This window comes from Athene noctua, chromosome 2, assembly GCF_965140245.1.
Source record: "Athene noctua chromosome 2, bAthNoc1.hap1.1, whole genome shotgun sequence".
In the NCBI taxonomy this organism is placed as follows: Eukaryota; Metazoa; Chordata; class Aves; order Strigiformes; family Strigidae; genus Athene; species Athene noctua.
The window spans coordinates 168,245,639-168,261,209 of record NC_134038.1 but is presented as its reverse complement, the minus strand read 5'-3'; the positions used below and the strand labels follow the sequence as shown (position 1 = coordinate 168,261,209).

The 15,571-nt window shown below is 45.4% G+C and overlaps 1 protein-coding gene across 2 annotated transcripts in view; it reads right to left on the bottom strand.

The window, feature by feature from the left end:
• Positions 1 to 2,011: 2,011 nt before the first annotated feature.
• The window catches only part of SEC22C (SEC22 homolog C, vesicle trafficking protein), a 36,062-nt gene continuing 22,502 nt past the window's right edge, over positions 2,012 to 15,571 (bottom strand). Inside the window, exons 8-9 of one of the 2 annotated variants that reach the window (XR_012633249.1) lie at positions 2,453 to 2,670; positions 2,012 to 2,119 (exon numbers count right to left, since the gene is read on the bottom strand). Coding sequence is in view for 1 of the 2 variants with exons in the window: in XM_074901113.1 (XP_074757214.1) it covers positions 2,629 to 2,670 (42 nt within the window). In the remaining variant the exon portion in view is untranslated. Of the gene's footprint in view, positions 2,120 to 2,387; positions 2,671 to 15,571 lie in introns of those variants that run through there. The other variant, XM_074901113.1, reaches the window with a different exon arrangement.

Genomic DNA, 15,571 nt, shown 5'->3' with positions numbered 1-15,571 from the left:
AAATAACTTCACTTACAGAGGACAAGCTATAATTGGCTGGACTAGCTTTAGACCATGGTGACAAACTAGACTAAAAAACTTTGTATAAAAAGAAAACCAATTGAATAATACTGAAAAAATTCAGTAGATCTCAGAGCAACTGGACAACATTAATCCCACTGCCAATCCCATCAGGTGTGTGGGTGCTTACTGAAATCTTTGTCATGCTTGTGAGAAAGTTCTGTATTTTGAGGGAGATGCATTTTTGCATACAGTGATTTGAGAAAAGAGTTAATCCCTGACTGAACTCCTTCTGATGTTCTCCACATCCCACAGAGCAGTGAAAACTGCCAGCTACACAGCACTCTCCATCAGCTGGGATTGATGTACTCATACAAGTCAGAGAAAGAGTGTTTTGCTTTGTAATTTATTGTTTACTTTTAAAATACCTGTTTGAGGATCTTTATTTGTTGACTACTAGATTCTATCATCAGTGGTGGCCTCCCAGCTTTAACATTGCTTTTCTGAATTTCTCAGCAGAAGCCAAACATTGCCAGAGTCATGTAGATAAACAGTATATGAGGATGAGGCCAACACAAGGCCCTGAAGGACGTGAAGTTTTTCACTGTTACGGTGAAGACGTTTGAGCAGCAAAGAGCTCTGAGTCCAGAACAAAGTGGGAAATCACTTTTAATGTTAGTACAGGAAACTTTTGAGGAGATCAAACTTCCACAAGACACTTAGTGCCATATACTTGTGAGAAAAATAGGAATTTCTACTAGCACAGAGCAGTTTTAACTGGTTAAGATTATCACTGTTATCTCAGACAGACAGTGTTGGCTCAGCACAGTATGCACTGTACTTCCATCTACCCCTGTCATAAGCACAGGCTACAGGAAAAGAGCAGATTCACACACAAGAGCCTTTCACAGTTGGCTTTGCAGCAGCTCAGCTTGGCATGGGGACAGTCAGCTTGGCTTTGCTTAGAGGAAATGTTCCAGGAGTTGATGGGGCTATGAGCAAGAGTTATTCTGGGAAATCCACAGGAGTTTTGGCCATGGTCCAAAAGGAAGAGGGAAACACAGGACAGTAGATTCAGTGAAGAAAGGAGCGGACTTTCACAACACAGAGGTTAGTTTCAAACAGAGCCACAGTTGGGTTTTCCTAGCTGAAGCACAAACAACTAGGATGGACGGAGTGAGAAAAGGCTTGTCCAGATAACTACCTTCCTGCCACCACCCCTGGAGCATCATCCGAACTTGCAGATGGAAATATCCCTAAAAGCACTGTAATCCTCCCAGACACCATGTGAAGCCACAGGAGCCCCTGGCTGGGGACAGCACATTGTAGCCAGTCCTCTCTGTGTGTGCAGCCTCTCAGCAATGAAAAGCGGCGGTGCTACTTCTGAATGACTTTGACACTGAGCTGCTGCTGATGGGAAAGTCTCAACAGAGAAACTTCATCTGTCACCGTCCATTGCAAAGCTGGCCCTGTTGATCTGGATGTCTCACTTACTACAGGTGTAAATCCCAGCAGCCCCGTCACTGAGTGTGTCACTGGTTTATCCCAGCTGTGAATCCAGCCCTTTATTTTGAACTTCGATGCATGAAAACAGGAGGTGACTGAGCGACAACAGTTATAGACAAGTGAAATGTTAACAGAGGGTGCTGGAAAAAAACAGACTTCAAGAGAAAGGTTTTTCAAAACATGACTTCAGGTTGGCTCCAGCTCAACAGAAAATACAGAGATTAATTAAGTCCCCTCACATGCCCAGGTACTGCCAAAATATGAATGAGACTGGAGATACTTTCTTGTCTAGAAAGAGCAAGTTTATATTGACCATGTCAGGTTTGCAGGATGATGGACCTGTGAAATACAGACGCACACAACCTCTTCTCCCACACATGCATGCTAACAAACCCTCTCATGAACGTGCATCTCTGCACCTTTACATACCTACACAATGAGTACATGTCTGCGTGTATGTGTCACCCACGGCTCCCTCCATACATCACAGAGGTCTGCTAAGTGCAGTACAACTACAGACCATCTTGTAATAAAGCAGCCACTCAACCAGAGAAGATGAACATGTACTGTCAAAGTGTTGATGTGGACAGCTGCAGAAATCTGTATAGAAAGGCTTCAATATGAAGAAAAAGAAAAAGAAAAAAAAAAAAAAGAAATGGAGTGAGCATCTGTAGGAACAAGCAGAAAGTCTCTCACTGTTGAAGCTGCTATGGTCATCGATGTCCTGGACTTACATGCACCACACAGACCACAACTGCCACACAGCAGGAATTGTCAAACCACTCGGTCAAAGAATAAATTTTAAACATCCCCTCAAATGATTTAAATTGGTCTAGTTAAAATATCAGTGACAACACAGGAGAAGATTACTGTTTTCCCACAGGAACGGACACGGAAGCCAACTTATTTCTGCTGTGATCTCTGAGTATCGACCAAATGACCGCACCTCTGCAATGTTCAGAACACCACCAGGAACAGGGCACCCGGCCCGAGGTCACGGCGGTTGACTGGAGTTTGAAATGCCCCTTCTGTCCCATTCAGAAAAGGAGTGGTGGTTCCACCTGACCCAGCTGAGATGGCTCCTTTCCCCATCCACTGTCCTGGGACAGAAGATCTGGACTTTCAGTAGAAATCTTCTCTTGGTGATGTCTCTGGAAAGCCAAACTTTAGAAAAGAGACAATTTAGCTTCTGATACATGGGGCTCAACTCATTTGCCCAAACACAGGTACCTAAAGACATCTGAGCAATGCTGGAACATCTGAGATGTCCACACAGGAACACAACCTACAGGAGACCCAAAGTCTCCTGGGATGGTAGCATGGGACCGAATGGGAAACCCTCAATGGCATTGGACACTGATATTCAGACAACCAAATCTCAGTGTGTCTAAGTTACAGAAAACAAACACTCAAAGACACAAATTTATATTTCTCTTTACCAGAACCACATTAATATGATGTCTATCACACCACTTATGCCACAAATAATTTCTTTTTAAGTGCTTCTTTTATATGCTTTGTAGAAATCTATTTGCAGAAGAAAACCCAGTAATTATGCTAAACTCTCTTCAAGTAATTCAAGCCTTTATCAGCCCAGTTCCAGTGTCTGCTTGTCTAGGATGTGTACCATCACGCTGTGTGAATTTTACAACTCTAATAAGCAATTTTCATACTGACAGGTATTGACTAAATTTCTGGATAAAAAGCAATGCATCGGCATTGTCAGTCCGTTTTGAAGGTGAGATCTATTTCCCCAGACAAGCAGTCGAGTGGACTTCCTTTGCAGACCAGAGAGGCGGGTCCCAAAAGTTGTCTCTGTACAATGAAATGTGGTGGCCTCCACAACACATATGGCCTCCGCAGCGCTTCACAGCACTTGCGTGGGGTTTGGGTGGTTGGTGGGTTTGAAGGTGTCAGTGGTATCTATACGTGCTGTGGGCGTTTTCTGCATGCAGTGATTTGGAGCTGGTTGCTTTTCATGCCAATTGTGGGGTCCAGAAAGCAGACACTGGGGTAGTGGGAAGACAGGGAAGATGAAAATGGGTTTGGTGGCAACTCAACACTGATGAGAGTGACTGAGAGTAACCCAGAAATAAGAACAAAGTGTTTCATTACTGTTATTATTTTACATCACATTAAAGATATAGGGTTATGGTATTTGTGTGCCCTTTATAGCGCAGTCAAAGGTAAATTTGGCAACCCCAAAGGTATATGTTCATGCTAAGAACCATCACATGCTGCCATCCTGACTGCCTTTTAACTTCCTAAATCAGCTGAACAGGAGGATAACGAATTGCTGGAGAGGGAAAGAAACTGCACACTGAGCAGTTGTTTCATTTGCTTTCTCCAGCTTATGAATCCAACCCTCCAGTGGCACTTTGCCCAGTTCATTTTACTTTAGCAGCTGGTAAATGAATATGTGATCAGGAAGCATTTCCAATAAATGTAATTACTATTCTGCTGGGGAGGGCTGTGGCAAATTCAGCCAAGCAACATTTTATATGAAACAATAAAAAGGGAGAGAAAAAAATTAAACAAGGAGGCTTTTCTCAAGAAATTCAAGCTTAACTCGATTCTCATGGATTAACGGAAACCACTGTTCAGGTCTTAACCTGATGGAAATCAGGAAACATCTCCTTTAGCCATGGAAAGAATTTCCTTCAGTGGATCTGTGCAGTTTGCTGTTGCTTAATTTCTCTTTAGGGCAATAAGTTGCTGATGGAAATAATAGTCATTTTAATGCAGCAGCAACTGGAGGCTCTGCTGAGAAGAGGGTCTGGCTGTTCGAGATGCAAAGTGAGAAATCCCTGTACTCTGTGTACGGACCACAAGAGCCTCACACTGGTGTTGGATTTATGGGTCTCAAGAGGATTTGAGCCTGGAGAGCAGATACTCTAATTCACTTTCTTGAGATCTGACACACTGCTAGCCACGACAACTTGACTTCTGTGCCTGTCTGACAGAGCCCAAGCGCAGCCCTAAGAGACCTGCCCGGGCCACACAGGGAATCCTCAGAGAGCAGGAATTGAACATGGGTCCTTTCAGCTCCACAACTGTGTCAAAGTCTTTGGTTTACAGGACTCTCTGTTGAGACCTAGGTTGGTCACTCCAAAATGGGAACTCGTTAAATCTTCAAATTGGAAAATCATCATCAGATTGAGTAATGTAAGCTGTTGTAAGACCAGTCTTAGAAATCTGTCCCCAAATCCAACTTAGGTAACTAAGGGAAGGGTTTGAATTCTCAAAGCTGCTCTGAAATTAGTCCTGCTGCTCAGGTTCCTCAATATGTACCTCATAACCTGACTCCAGGTCCTCTTTTTGTGTTGCTCAGGATTCAGCTTTCCCTCCATCTTTACTACACTTAAATGATCAGTTCTCTTCTAGTGTTGCAAACAGTGAACAATGCTCCTACCAGCTAAAGGCCTCATGGAACTTGACCATTTCTCTTCCCCGAGCTCTCAGATGGTCTCATAAACAGTGCGTACTGATCCTCGACATAAATGGTTTGTACTCCAAAGTTACTGCTACTTCTAAATGTTGCATTCAGCACCCACAGGCCAATTAAAATCTTTGGGACTCGCCTGGCTTTCCCATTTTCCTTTGTTTGTAACCCCATAAAACGTCACAGTTTTACAGCTGAGACCCTTTTTATTGAGCCATTCACAGCCGTCTAAGCAGTTGCTCTCAGGGACTCTAGACAGCCCTTTGGTCTTTTAGTTGTGTCTAAATCTCTGCATCTATCACCAGAGCTCCTATTTTTGCCTCTATTCCCTCCATATTCAGTCTTGATTCTACCATAAGGTACGTTTACATTTCTGCTACTGTAAAGTAACTAGAGTTACTAAACTATTATAAGAGACCAAATTAGTTTGAAGAAATCTCAGGACAACGGTAGTCTAACTCCCCCACTAAATGCAGGGCCAGCTTCAACATTTACCAGGATGCCCAGTCTTGTCCAGTCTTGTCCAGTCCAGTTTTGACTGTGTGCAAGGACAGGGATGACACAACCTCTCCAGATCTCTGTTACAATGTTTGACCAGTCTCATCGTGAAAAATGTTTCTTTATATATTGTTGGAATTTCCCTTGTTTCTCATCCTTTTGTTGGCATCTCCAAGAAGAGTGTGACCTTGTCTTCTCCATAACCACTCATTAGGTTGCTGAATACAGCAATTACATTCCTCTTAGCAACACCATATTCAGGCTGAACAAACCCAGTTGTCTCAGCTTCTCCTTCTCTACGCCATGTGCTGCAGACCCATAATCATCTCGTCTCAACTGGACTCGCTCCAGCATGTTGATGTCTTTCTTTACTGGGGTGTCCAAAGCCGAACACAGCACTCCAGATGCAGTCTCACGAATGCCAGCTGGAAGGGAACCATCCCTTCTCTTTATCTGCTGGCCCTACTGTCACTGATACAGCTCAGGATGCAGTTGGCCTTCATCATTGCGAGGGCTCATTGCGGATGCATATTCAACTTCTCCACTAAAATAAACAGGTTATTTTCTATAGAGCTGCTCCCCAGCCAGCTGGTGTGGAACTCATGTTTGGAAGTCAGTATAGAATTGACCTTGACTTTACTTCCCTAATATCCAAGAAGATCATGCAGTGGCCTTCAGTTCAGTGCCACCCCAGCACTAACTAAACTAGCTCAGTTATACCCCACTGCAGATGTGCCTATGGGGGCCAGCGTGGAAGTAAACCCCCCATCTAGTAATCTTTGGTACTAATGTGATCTGCACTGCCACAACATCTGGAGACCTTACAGCCCTCATGAAAAATCCACATCTATTTATTTCCACAAATACTGTGGCCATCTACCTTGTGCCCAGCATGGTGCCAACACTCTCAGAGAAGATGTCCCTTGAGAAACTGCTTGCGCCAGTGATGTAGGTTAATGTCTGTTCCATTGCAAACACCAAATAATACTCTGATAGCTAGAAAATCAATGCCAACTAGCCAAGACTTTTCTTGATGTAAACAAACAGAGTAGACTCCAATGGGAAAGGAGCTTCTCACCAGAGGTTTCCTGGACAGCACAACATGCTGAGGTGGTGGTTTTCCAAGAGATGCCTTTAGTTGCTGCTGACAAATTAAAATACAAATGTGCAGGTTTTAAAAGGCAAAGCCACAGTCCATCACTCATTTAAGACACCACTGCATTGTGCATAATGCCATGACCCTTTGCATTATTGAATATGCTCATTGCTATAAAAAGGATTGATTTTCCTCCCAGGCAGTGACAGATGGATAGATATGATCGAGGGGAAAGAGCTGCTTATCAACCTGGGTCAAAGATATTCTCAAAGCCCTTTTCCTTTTTTCACCACGTACCCAAGTGTGTCTGAAGCAGCACAGCAGCACTAGGTATGCTGACTAACCAGCTCTTTTTTTTTTTTTTTTTTATTTAACAAAATACGCAGCAAAAATATCATGCTTGGTCCTGACACATTCTAAAATATTTATCAGAGGGAAGAGAGAGAAGGAATTAAGGATAGTCCGAATTCAATACAACAGGCGTTATGGTTGACAGATATTCCTGTGTTTCTCAGTATCCCCTCTAATGACCGCCATTCCCTGCCATCAGATCAGCTCAGTAATGTCTCAGCAATCAGAAACCATCCACTGAGCTTTTAAATGACCAAAGGTGATCACATCAAAACCTCATTTCTGTACTAATTTGACTCACTCAACGTCAAGGTAATGAAAAAGACAGGCAGATCTACATGACTGTTTGTCAAGCACCAACCAGCATGGCAGCAGGGGAGCAAGATTCAACACAAGCTGGGAAGCAGCAGGGCTTAAAGAATAACCTGGAATCAGATAATCATGTGGTGCCAGTAGTACTGTAATGACACAGCAGTTGCTGGTGGTGACATGGGCCTGTGAGAGCATTCAGTGGGCAGAGAGAGATGCAGCTACATCGATCTATGGCTGGAAGAAGTGCCAGTGCAAGGCACGGAGGTGAGCACCATCCTCTTAGCTCAAGTGACAAGCCTCCCAATAAAACTGAGACTTAGCAACACAGTCCCCACCACACAGGCCACCTTTATTCAAGAAGACAGATGTTCTTTCTTTGCTGTCACAATTAATCCCTAATATTGATTTGAAGTCCTCCAGAGAGTAAAAGTTCCCAAGATGAGGGATGAAGGTAGGGCTGATAGCACCCAGGGGAGGCCAGTGCTTCCAGTTGTGTGTCATATCCTTACCCACCCATACAGGTCATTCAGGTCTCTGGTACAAAGCACATTTGGGGTTTTTTCTGGAGGCTGATGTGTCTCAACCATCAGAGAAAAGTAATTACCCCAGGGCACGGGAAAAACATGTTTCTCCCGTGCATAAACCACAACAACCTTGAATCCCACTTGGGGAAGGCACTGGTGTTGCCAAGTTATTGCTAACTCTCCCAGAGACATATTATAAACATGTAAATTGGAAGTTCATTAAGTCAGATTCTTGATAACTGGGGAAAATGATGTAGGGACAACACCCAGATTTTTTTTTTTTTTTTTTTTTTTTAAATAGTTGAGGCAACTTTAAATAACAATCTATGTGTAATTGTGTGCCTCATTACCAGCAGGCCCTAAGGTCACCTTTCTAAACAGAGAGCAAGATCATTAAAACAAAAGCAGAGTCCCCTCAGATCATATCTTAAATCATAAACCTGATGTGCTGCAAGTCAGCACCATTGCAGCACAAGGTTAATTTGCTCCCCGCAAATGCTGGCTGTTCAACATGCATAATGTCATGTGTTTCACAACAACAGGACAGCCAGACAATGCTCATGTTAAATAATAACTATGTCCTCAAATTACTCTGTGAAGCCTTTCGCTCTTCCTAAACTACGTTAATGTTTGATTTAGAGTGAGGGCACCTTCAGGGAGGACAGTTTGATTTAGTGTTGTTGGTTGGGATCTTTTCAATATTAGGTTAATTAATGAACCAACTGTTGTGAAGTAGGTAAGCAGCATCCAGAACCCTAAACCAAGGTATGTCCTAGGGTTGTAAAATCAGAGATGGTAGTTCAAAGGAACATCTAGTCCAGCCTTCTGCTCAAGGCAGGATTGAAACCAACTAGTTCATATCAGTTATGACATTGCCCAGCCAAGATGTGACAGCCTCTGTGCATGGAGAAACCCCAATCTATGATGTGACCTGTTCCAAAGCTGCACTTCCCTCCTAGTGGGATCTTTATTTAGTGTCTAACCTGAACCTTCCAAGTTGCAACAAGTTGTTCCATGCTACTAAGATGAATTTAGATCCACATCCCAAGGGTAGTTGTAGGCTACCATCAGATGGGCCCTTAGCCTCTTCTCAAGACTAAACAAACTCAGCTCCCTGACCTCTCCTTGTAGATCACAGGCCCCTAGTCATCATGGTGTCCTTCCACCGGATCCTCTCCAGTTTCTCCACATTCCTCTTGGACTCACTATTTTAGATGTAATCCCTGCAACAGCATGCAGGGGTGCAGAGATGGATCTGCCAATGCAGAAGAGGTTAAAATCAGCCTCTACGGTGTGAGGTGAGTAGAAAGCATCCCTCTGCAATGCCTTTGGGAGGTGGCAGTGTGCATGGCTTTCATTTCAATTTGTAATGAATTCCCTTCCAGAGCCGAGTTCTTGTTTAGACATCAACTGGCAATTACCAGTTTTATTGTTCCTGGTTAAACACGGTGAGCAAACAGCTGGGAGCTGTCTGAATTGCATCACAATGGAAAATGGTCTTGTTTGGTCGGCAACCCAGAGTTCAGTTCAGCACTTGTGTCTGAGCCGCTGCACAGGATGCCGGGTGGTGCAGCTGGTGTCCCCGGCTCGCAGAGAGCCATGGCTGTTCCCAAAGCAAGTAATTCCCACAGGGAAGTCGAGCACCTTCATGTCTCCCTGTCCAGAGAGGAGCAATGTCTCTGCTATTGCCTGACTTGCCATTGCTCCAGCCAGCCATCCCCAATTACGGCCGCAATCCTTGCGAAGCAAGCTGGCAGGTGGTTTCAAAGCAATGCCAGCAGGTAAACCTGTATAATCCACATAGTATGTGAGCACACTTCAGAGTTTGGGATTTTTCTAACAAGCGTTAGAACTGCAGCTGCCCCCCTTGCAGGAGGATGGTACTGGCTACCAGCTGCCATCTGCAAACTGCCCCTCTCTTTGCCAGTGAAGACATGGTGCATGACAGCCCATCACTCTCCATGCAACGGTCCGTAAGGGATTAAAAAACCCCACCAAACCTATAGGGGAAGAAATTGCTGAAAAAGCCTAGTATTTTTGGCTGGGAACTTTATTCCTGACCACACAGTGATACCAGACATAGGTAACTTCTGGTAGATACCAACACAACTCTCCTCCCCAGCCAAGCAGCTCCCCCCTGAACAGGAGCAAATTTACTGTGGGATTAAACCTGGCAAAACCCATCCTGTTTACCTGGCCCAGCCAAGGCACAGCTTTCTCCAAGAAGCAGCACCCAGGGTTATCTCTCCCTCCATGTGCCCTGGGGAGCTTGGACATTAGGACGAGGTTGAAGCAAATGTAACCAGGGTGCAGTCTGGCAGCCCCAAGGTGCCCCAGTTCCTGGTCTTCCCTGCCTCTTTTTCCTCCATTTATCCTTTTCCCTCCAAACTGCCCTCTCCAGCATGCTGGCATGTGTAGGCTTGCAGTGAGGTAGGTGCAGTTTCTTCTTTACACCCCTCCAATTTCCTCTGCCACCACAGCAGAGGGAATACAGAAATCAGCACTGCTGCCAGCAAAAAAGTCAGGAGGAAGATGTGCTTCTTATAAAAACAAGTTAATCACAGAGCATATGCTGCTGGGAGGGAGGAAGGACTAACGAGATCCTGCGAGATCCCTTTCAGCACCAGCAAAGCCTTTCTCAGACCTCACTGGAAGCAGCCTGGTGACCTCAGTCAGCTCCAGCTCAGGCCTCTGTGCCCAGCACTGCCTCACAGGGTACCCACCAGGACAGACAGAAAGGTCTGAGCTCCTGCCTGGAAGCCACCCTATGTGTCCTTTACCCCCACCCCTGCCAGAGCTGCCTGCTGCCATCCAGGTTCCCCACCTTCCCACTGCACAGTAAACGGTAGCATCATCCTTTGCCCATTTATTAGCAGAGTTTTGGAAACCAGGTTTGCCTCAAATCCCTTTCCATCTGACTTAACTTTCCAAGCAGTTACCGCAGATGGATTAAGTACCGAAAATGTATGCATGTATGCCTCCAGACTTCTCTCTAATTAAGCTGCTGCTTTCTTCTCTCAGAAGCCCTCAAGTCCCTTCCTGAATCCATCAGGCAGAGAACAAAGCCCCGATGCTCAGACCAGGAGCGCCAATATTTAGCACAAAGAACAAATGCTTTGACTAGCAAGACAAAAAAGGAAGCTGCAGTGACTTTGCTTTTGACAAATTTGTTCCAGCCTAGCTAGGAAAGCGGATTTGCAGCCCTGAAGTGATTCTCCTACTGTCTCCAGGGTATTTTATCTCCGTTTCATGAGTCCCACAGTAAAATCTACTGGGAGAACCGTAGCATTCATACAAGCAGGTAAAAAAAATCGCAGGTTCCCTGAGTCAGTTGCTCGGCTTTCCTCCCACTCTGGGCACGCAGCATTATCTTGTACACTGGTGCCTCCCAGTGCTCGCAAGAGAGACAAGCACAAAGCTCTAGAAGTAACCTTAAAGACTGTTTAAAATTTTTTATTTTAAACCCAAATACTTCTCAATATGTGCCCACTCATGCTTGGGGGGATCGAGAAATCCTGTATGAGTTTAGGGAACAGCTAAGGACACACGAGTCCTGGGAAGAGAGGCAGCAAGGCTTCTCCAGGCTCAGTTTAGTGTATTAACCACCAGACCACAAAGGGCCACTGCTTCTCGCCTGCTCCCTCCAACCCCAGCATCTGCAGAGCAAGCCAGCCTCAGTGAGAAGCTTTAAAGAAAGAGGAGAAAAATGACACTGTGACTTAGGTATGTATGGGCCAGCCACAAAGCAGAAGCTTCAGTACCAACACAGGGCACACTGTGTTGGTTTTGGCTTTCAAGTCCAAACCAGCAACCCAGGTGAACCACGCTGCCAGCTCCTGAGATGCCTCAAGCACCAGAGGTTCCAGCTCTGTATAATCTGAATGTTTCTCAAGAGTCTTACGTGAGACCTGCAGGTGAAAGGTACTACCTTGGGAGGAGACTTATCTTCTGGAATGACGCCTCAGTTCCTGGCTATGCTCACAGGAGAGACGCCCAACAGCTGCCTTGTCCTGCAGGGAAGCCTGATGCTGCACATACATTCAGGTCACACTCAAGACGTGAAGACAGCAAAACTCAGGGTGAGGCAGAGACACTGCAGTCCCTGACATCCAGAACCATGTTCAGCAGCTGCAGTTGTACTGCCACATCTTCTGAGCACAGCATTCATCACCCTTTAGCCAGGGCATATCCTATCCCATTAAATGCAGGGCACTGCTGTTGAAAGCCTGACATTTTAGCCAGCTGAACATGAGCCAGCAGTGTGCCCAGGGGGCCAAGAAGGCCAATGGCATCCTGGCTTGTGTCAGCACCAGCGTGGCCAGCAGGGACAGGGAAGGGATCTGAGCCCTGGGCTCGGCACTGGTGAGGCCGCCCCTCGATTCCTGGGTTCAGTTTTGGGCCCCTCACCCCAAAAAGGCCATTGAATGACTCCAGCGTGTCCAGAGAAGGGCAACGGAGCTGGGGCAGGGTCTGGAGCACAGGTCTGCTGGGGAGCAGCTGGGGGAACTGGGGGGGTTCAGTCTGGAGAAGAGGAGGCTGAGGGGAGACCTCCTGGCCCTCTGCAACTCCCTGCCAGGAGGGGGCAGAGAGGGGGGATGAGTCTCTGGAGCCAAGGCCCCAGCGCCAGGCCCCGAGGGAATGGCCTCAAGCTGCCCAGGGCAGGGTCAGGCTGGCTCTGAGGAAGGATTTCTGTGCAGAAGGGGCTGTTGGGCGTTGGAATGGGCTGCCCAGGGCAGGGGGGGAGTCCCCGGGATCCCTGGAGGGGTTGAAGAGTCGGGCTGAGCCAGCGCTGAGGGATCTGGGGGAGTTGGGAACGGTCAGGGTGAGGTTCATGGTTGGTCTGGAGGAGCTGCAAGGGCTTTTCCAACCCAGATGATTCTGTGACATGCACACACTTAGTTCAGCACACCTGGCACCTTCACTGCAGCTTGACTTTGTTTATTTGGCCTCATCCAGCAAGCAAATAGAAATAATTCGGGGCTGATCATGCCAGAAGGTTTATGCCCCTAGCTCTCGCTCTAGGCCACAACAGGTAGCAGGAGGTTGCACCTCCCAGAAGGCCTCTTGTTTTGGGTGGTGCATACTGATGGACACTAATGTATTTCAGAGCTGAACTTTCCACCTAATTGCTTTTTAGTGTTGAGAGCCCATGAAATAAGGGATTTTGTATGTTAATGTCTTTCCTTGCATAATGAAAGAATAAATCTCAGCCCTCCACAGCCGTATGTCATGCTATATTGACTGGTGCTTCACATTTTAATAGTCGTTATTTCAAGCCTTTCTTACCATTCTTATATTGAATGACATTTATTACACCAAAGGGAATTCTATATGCTTCTGTGTTTTGCTTACCCTATACTTTAAGCGGGAACAGAAAGCAAAGACTTTCAAGGGCTCTTTGGTTTGTGCTATTTAACTACTTCTAAAACGGGTCTTCCAAGAAGCCTGGACCAGCCTCCCCAGGGCAAAAAAAAAAAATGACTCAAGGGAAAAACCTGCAGCCTCAGGGATGGGGAGATAACTTCCCCTTTTAGCTGCATCTTCCTGATTAAAAATCAGCTTAAGACAATCTACGTCATGCCTGAGCTCAAGCCCATGCTGTTATTCACCAAACCGGCAAAAAAGAGTTACTACAGTATCTGGTGGGGGACAAGGCCAAGGGAAGGGATACTGCCTTTCATCTGTCCACCCACCCGCAAAGGTTAACAGCTTCTCTCCTTGAACAGCCCTTCTTGAGGTGCCTGATGGATACAGTCCCATGATGTTACACATTTGCAGCATGGGAAAACGTAGCAGATAGAATTCACTCCCACTCAAGGTCCTTGGTTTTGCCAGAACAACACTTTAAAGGGAAAACAGCATGCAGCAGTTGGTCAAATTTTAAAATATCACTTTGTTTAGCCTTTTGGGAAAAAAAAAAATATTGAGGGGAAGAAGAGAAATTTCCACCCTGCAGCAGGGAGCAAAAAACATACCTTCAGTTCCTGCTGGCATGATATTGCTTCTTTCCAGAATGTTCTCCAAAAGGTCATACCTTTAGTAGAGATTTATTTGCAGACAAACAGGAGGTACCTGTAAGAGCCAACAGGCACGGAATAAAGCCTCCGATCCCTTCAGCCTTCATCTTCAAAGGCACCTCACTACTGAGGTTAAGACATGTGGCTGATTGCTTTTAAAAACTGTTCAGTTGTCCCCACACCCATGGGCACAAGAGCTGAGGCAGCCAGCATCACCAGGAGGTAATGTATTTGAAGCGAGAGCTGCTCTTTTTCTTGTGGCCATTGTTTCCTTCCCTCCCGCTCTCATAAACAGTTTTTTATATGCAATTAGGTCACATTTGTAAGTTAGCACACAGCAGAAGTTGAGTTACTTTTGTTTAAAATAAAAACATGCATTTCTATCACCTTAGGAGCTGTTCCTCTTTTGGCACAGAGACCCTCTGATCCTCCCACCTCCTTTTATCAGCATCTTCAAAAGAGAAAGGGAGTTATAATTGCTTTCTCCCCTCACCTTAGGAAAAAAGGGAAAGGCTGCTGTTGTTCTCTGTTGGCATCTTGAGAAGCAACACGTTTTGAGCAATCATTTATTTACAGAACAAAAATAACATCTAGATTTCAAAGGGCAGAGCAGTTCAGCAGAATAAAGTGCTCTCCTTCCTCCCCCGCCATCAGCTTTTGGTCATTATGACCTACCGTCTGCACAACCTGTTCTGCCTCTTTCCTCATTACAGGGCACACGCAGGCTTCTCCCCCTCTTTTGAGCATGACAGTGAGCGCTGCAGCACTGTAACCGTCCCAAACATACTGCTGGCATTTCTGTGCCACAAGCCAGCACCTGAGCAAACTCCGCAGCTAAAAGGCCAAGTCAAGGCAAAAAGTGGGATATATCTTTAAAGCAGAATAATGCTGAAGAATTTGCAGGTCTCCCAGATCCACTTTACCCACAATTGCCTTCTTGATAAAGAATAAGCCTCAGAGATTAGGAAAAGTTTCACTTTTCACATGTTGGAAACCAGTGGAAGAACCTAGCCATTTACCCATCATGTTTTGCTGTTGCTACAGATATCTAGGTATCGTTCTTGTGGAGGACCAGGGAGCAAATGGAACTAGTAGTTCCACAAGCCTGATTTCTTCCAGCTTTCTGATTTTTACCTCATTCTTTGGTTTCTGATGATGCAGGGTCCTCTATGAGTCCTGCCACTGAAAGCATCACTCTCCCAAAGCACATTTCCCAACACCCTGAACCCATCACATTCAGATGATGAGAAAGCTGAATTTGTGTCACATCAAGCCATTCATTTCTATAATAAAGCCTGATGAATCAGTGCCTTCAGAGCCTTTATCAAAATTGGCTGAAATTGGCCAAAATGAGTCCACAAGCTCTTAGTAGGGACTGACAGTTCCATTAAGAGACTAAGCTAAAAGTCTAACAGCAATCTGCAGGATCCCCATTACTCACTGCCAGGCGACTGGAAGAGGACCTATGGGACTGTGTTACATCTTGCTTCACATATTTCAATATGCAAATTTTGCAGGAAAAACCTCTATAACATGGTGGCTGAAAGTAAAGAGCAAGATTTAAAGCTACAAAGAGATTATCACAGACACTGCAATCTGTTGCTTGGATAAGCAAGTTCCTATATCCATCTTCATAAATACATTTGTATAGTTCAACTGATGAATCCAGTCACTTTCCATCACAAAGATGATTGAATAAAAATCCTAATTCTCCCTGAACAAAAAGTGCCAGTGTGCACCCAAGTGGATTAGATATCAGAGAGCACACTATCTCAGAGAAAGCCATGCTGAGTTCATACAGGTATTTCTTCCTGTAAGAGACTGC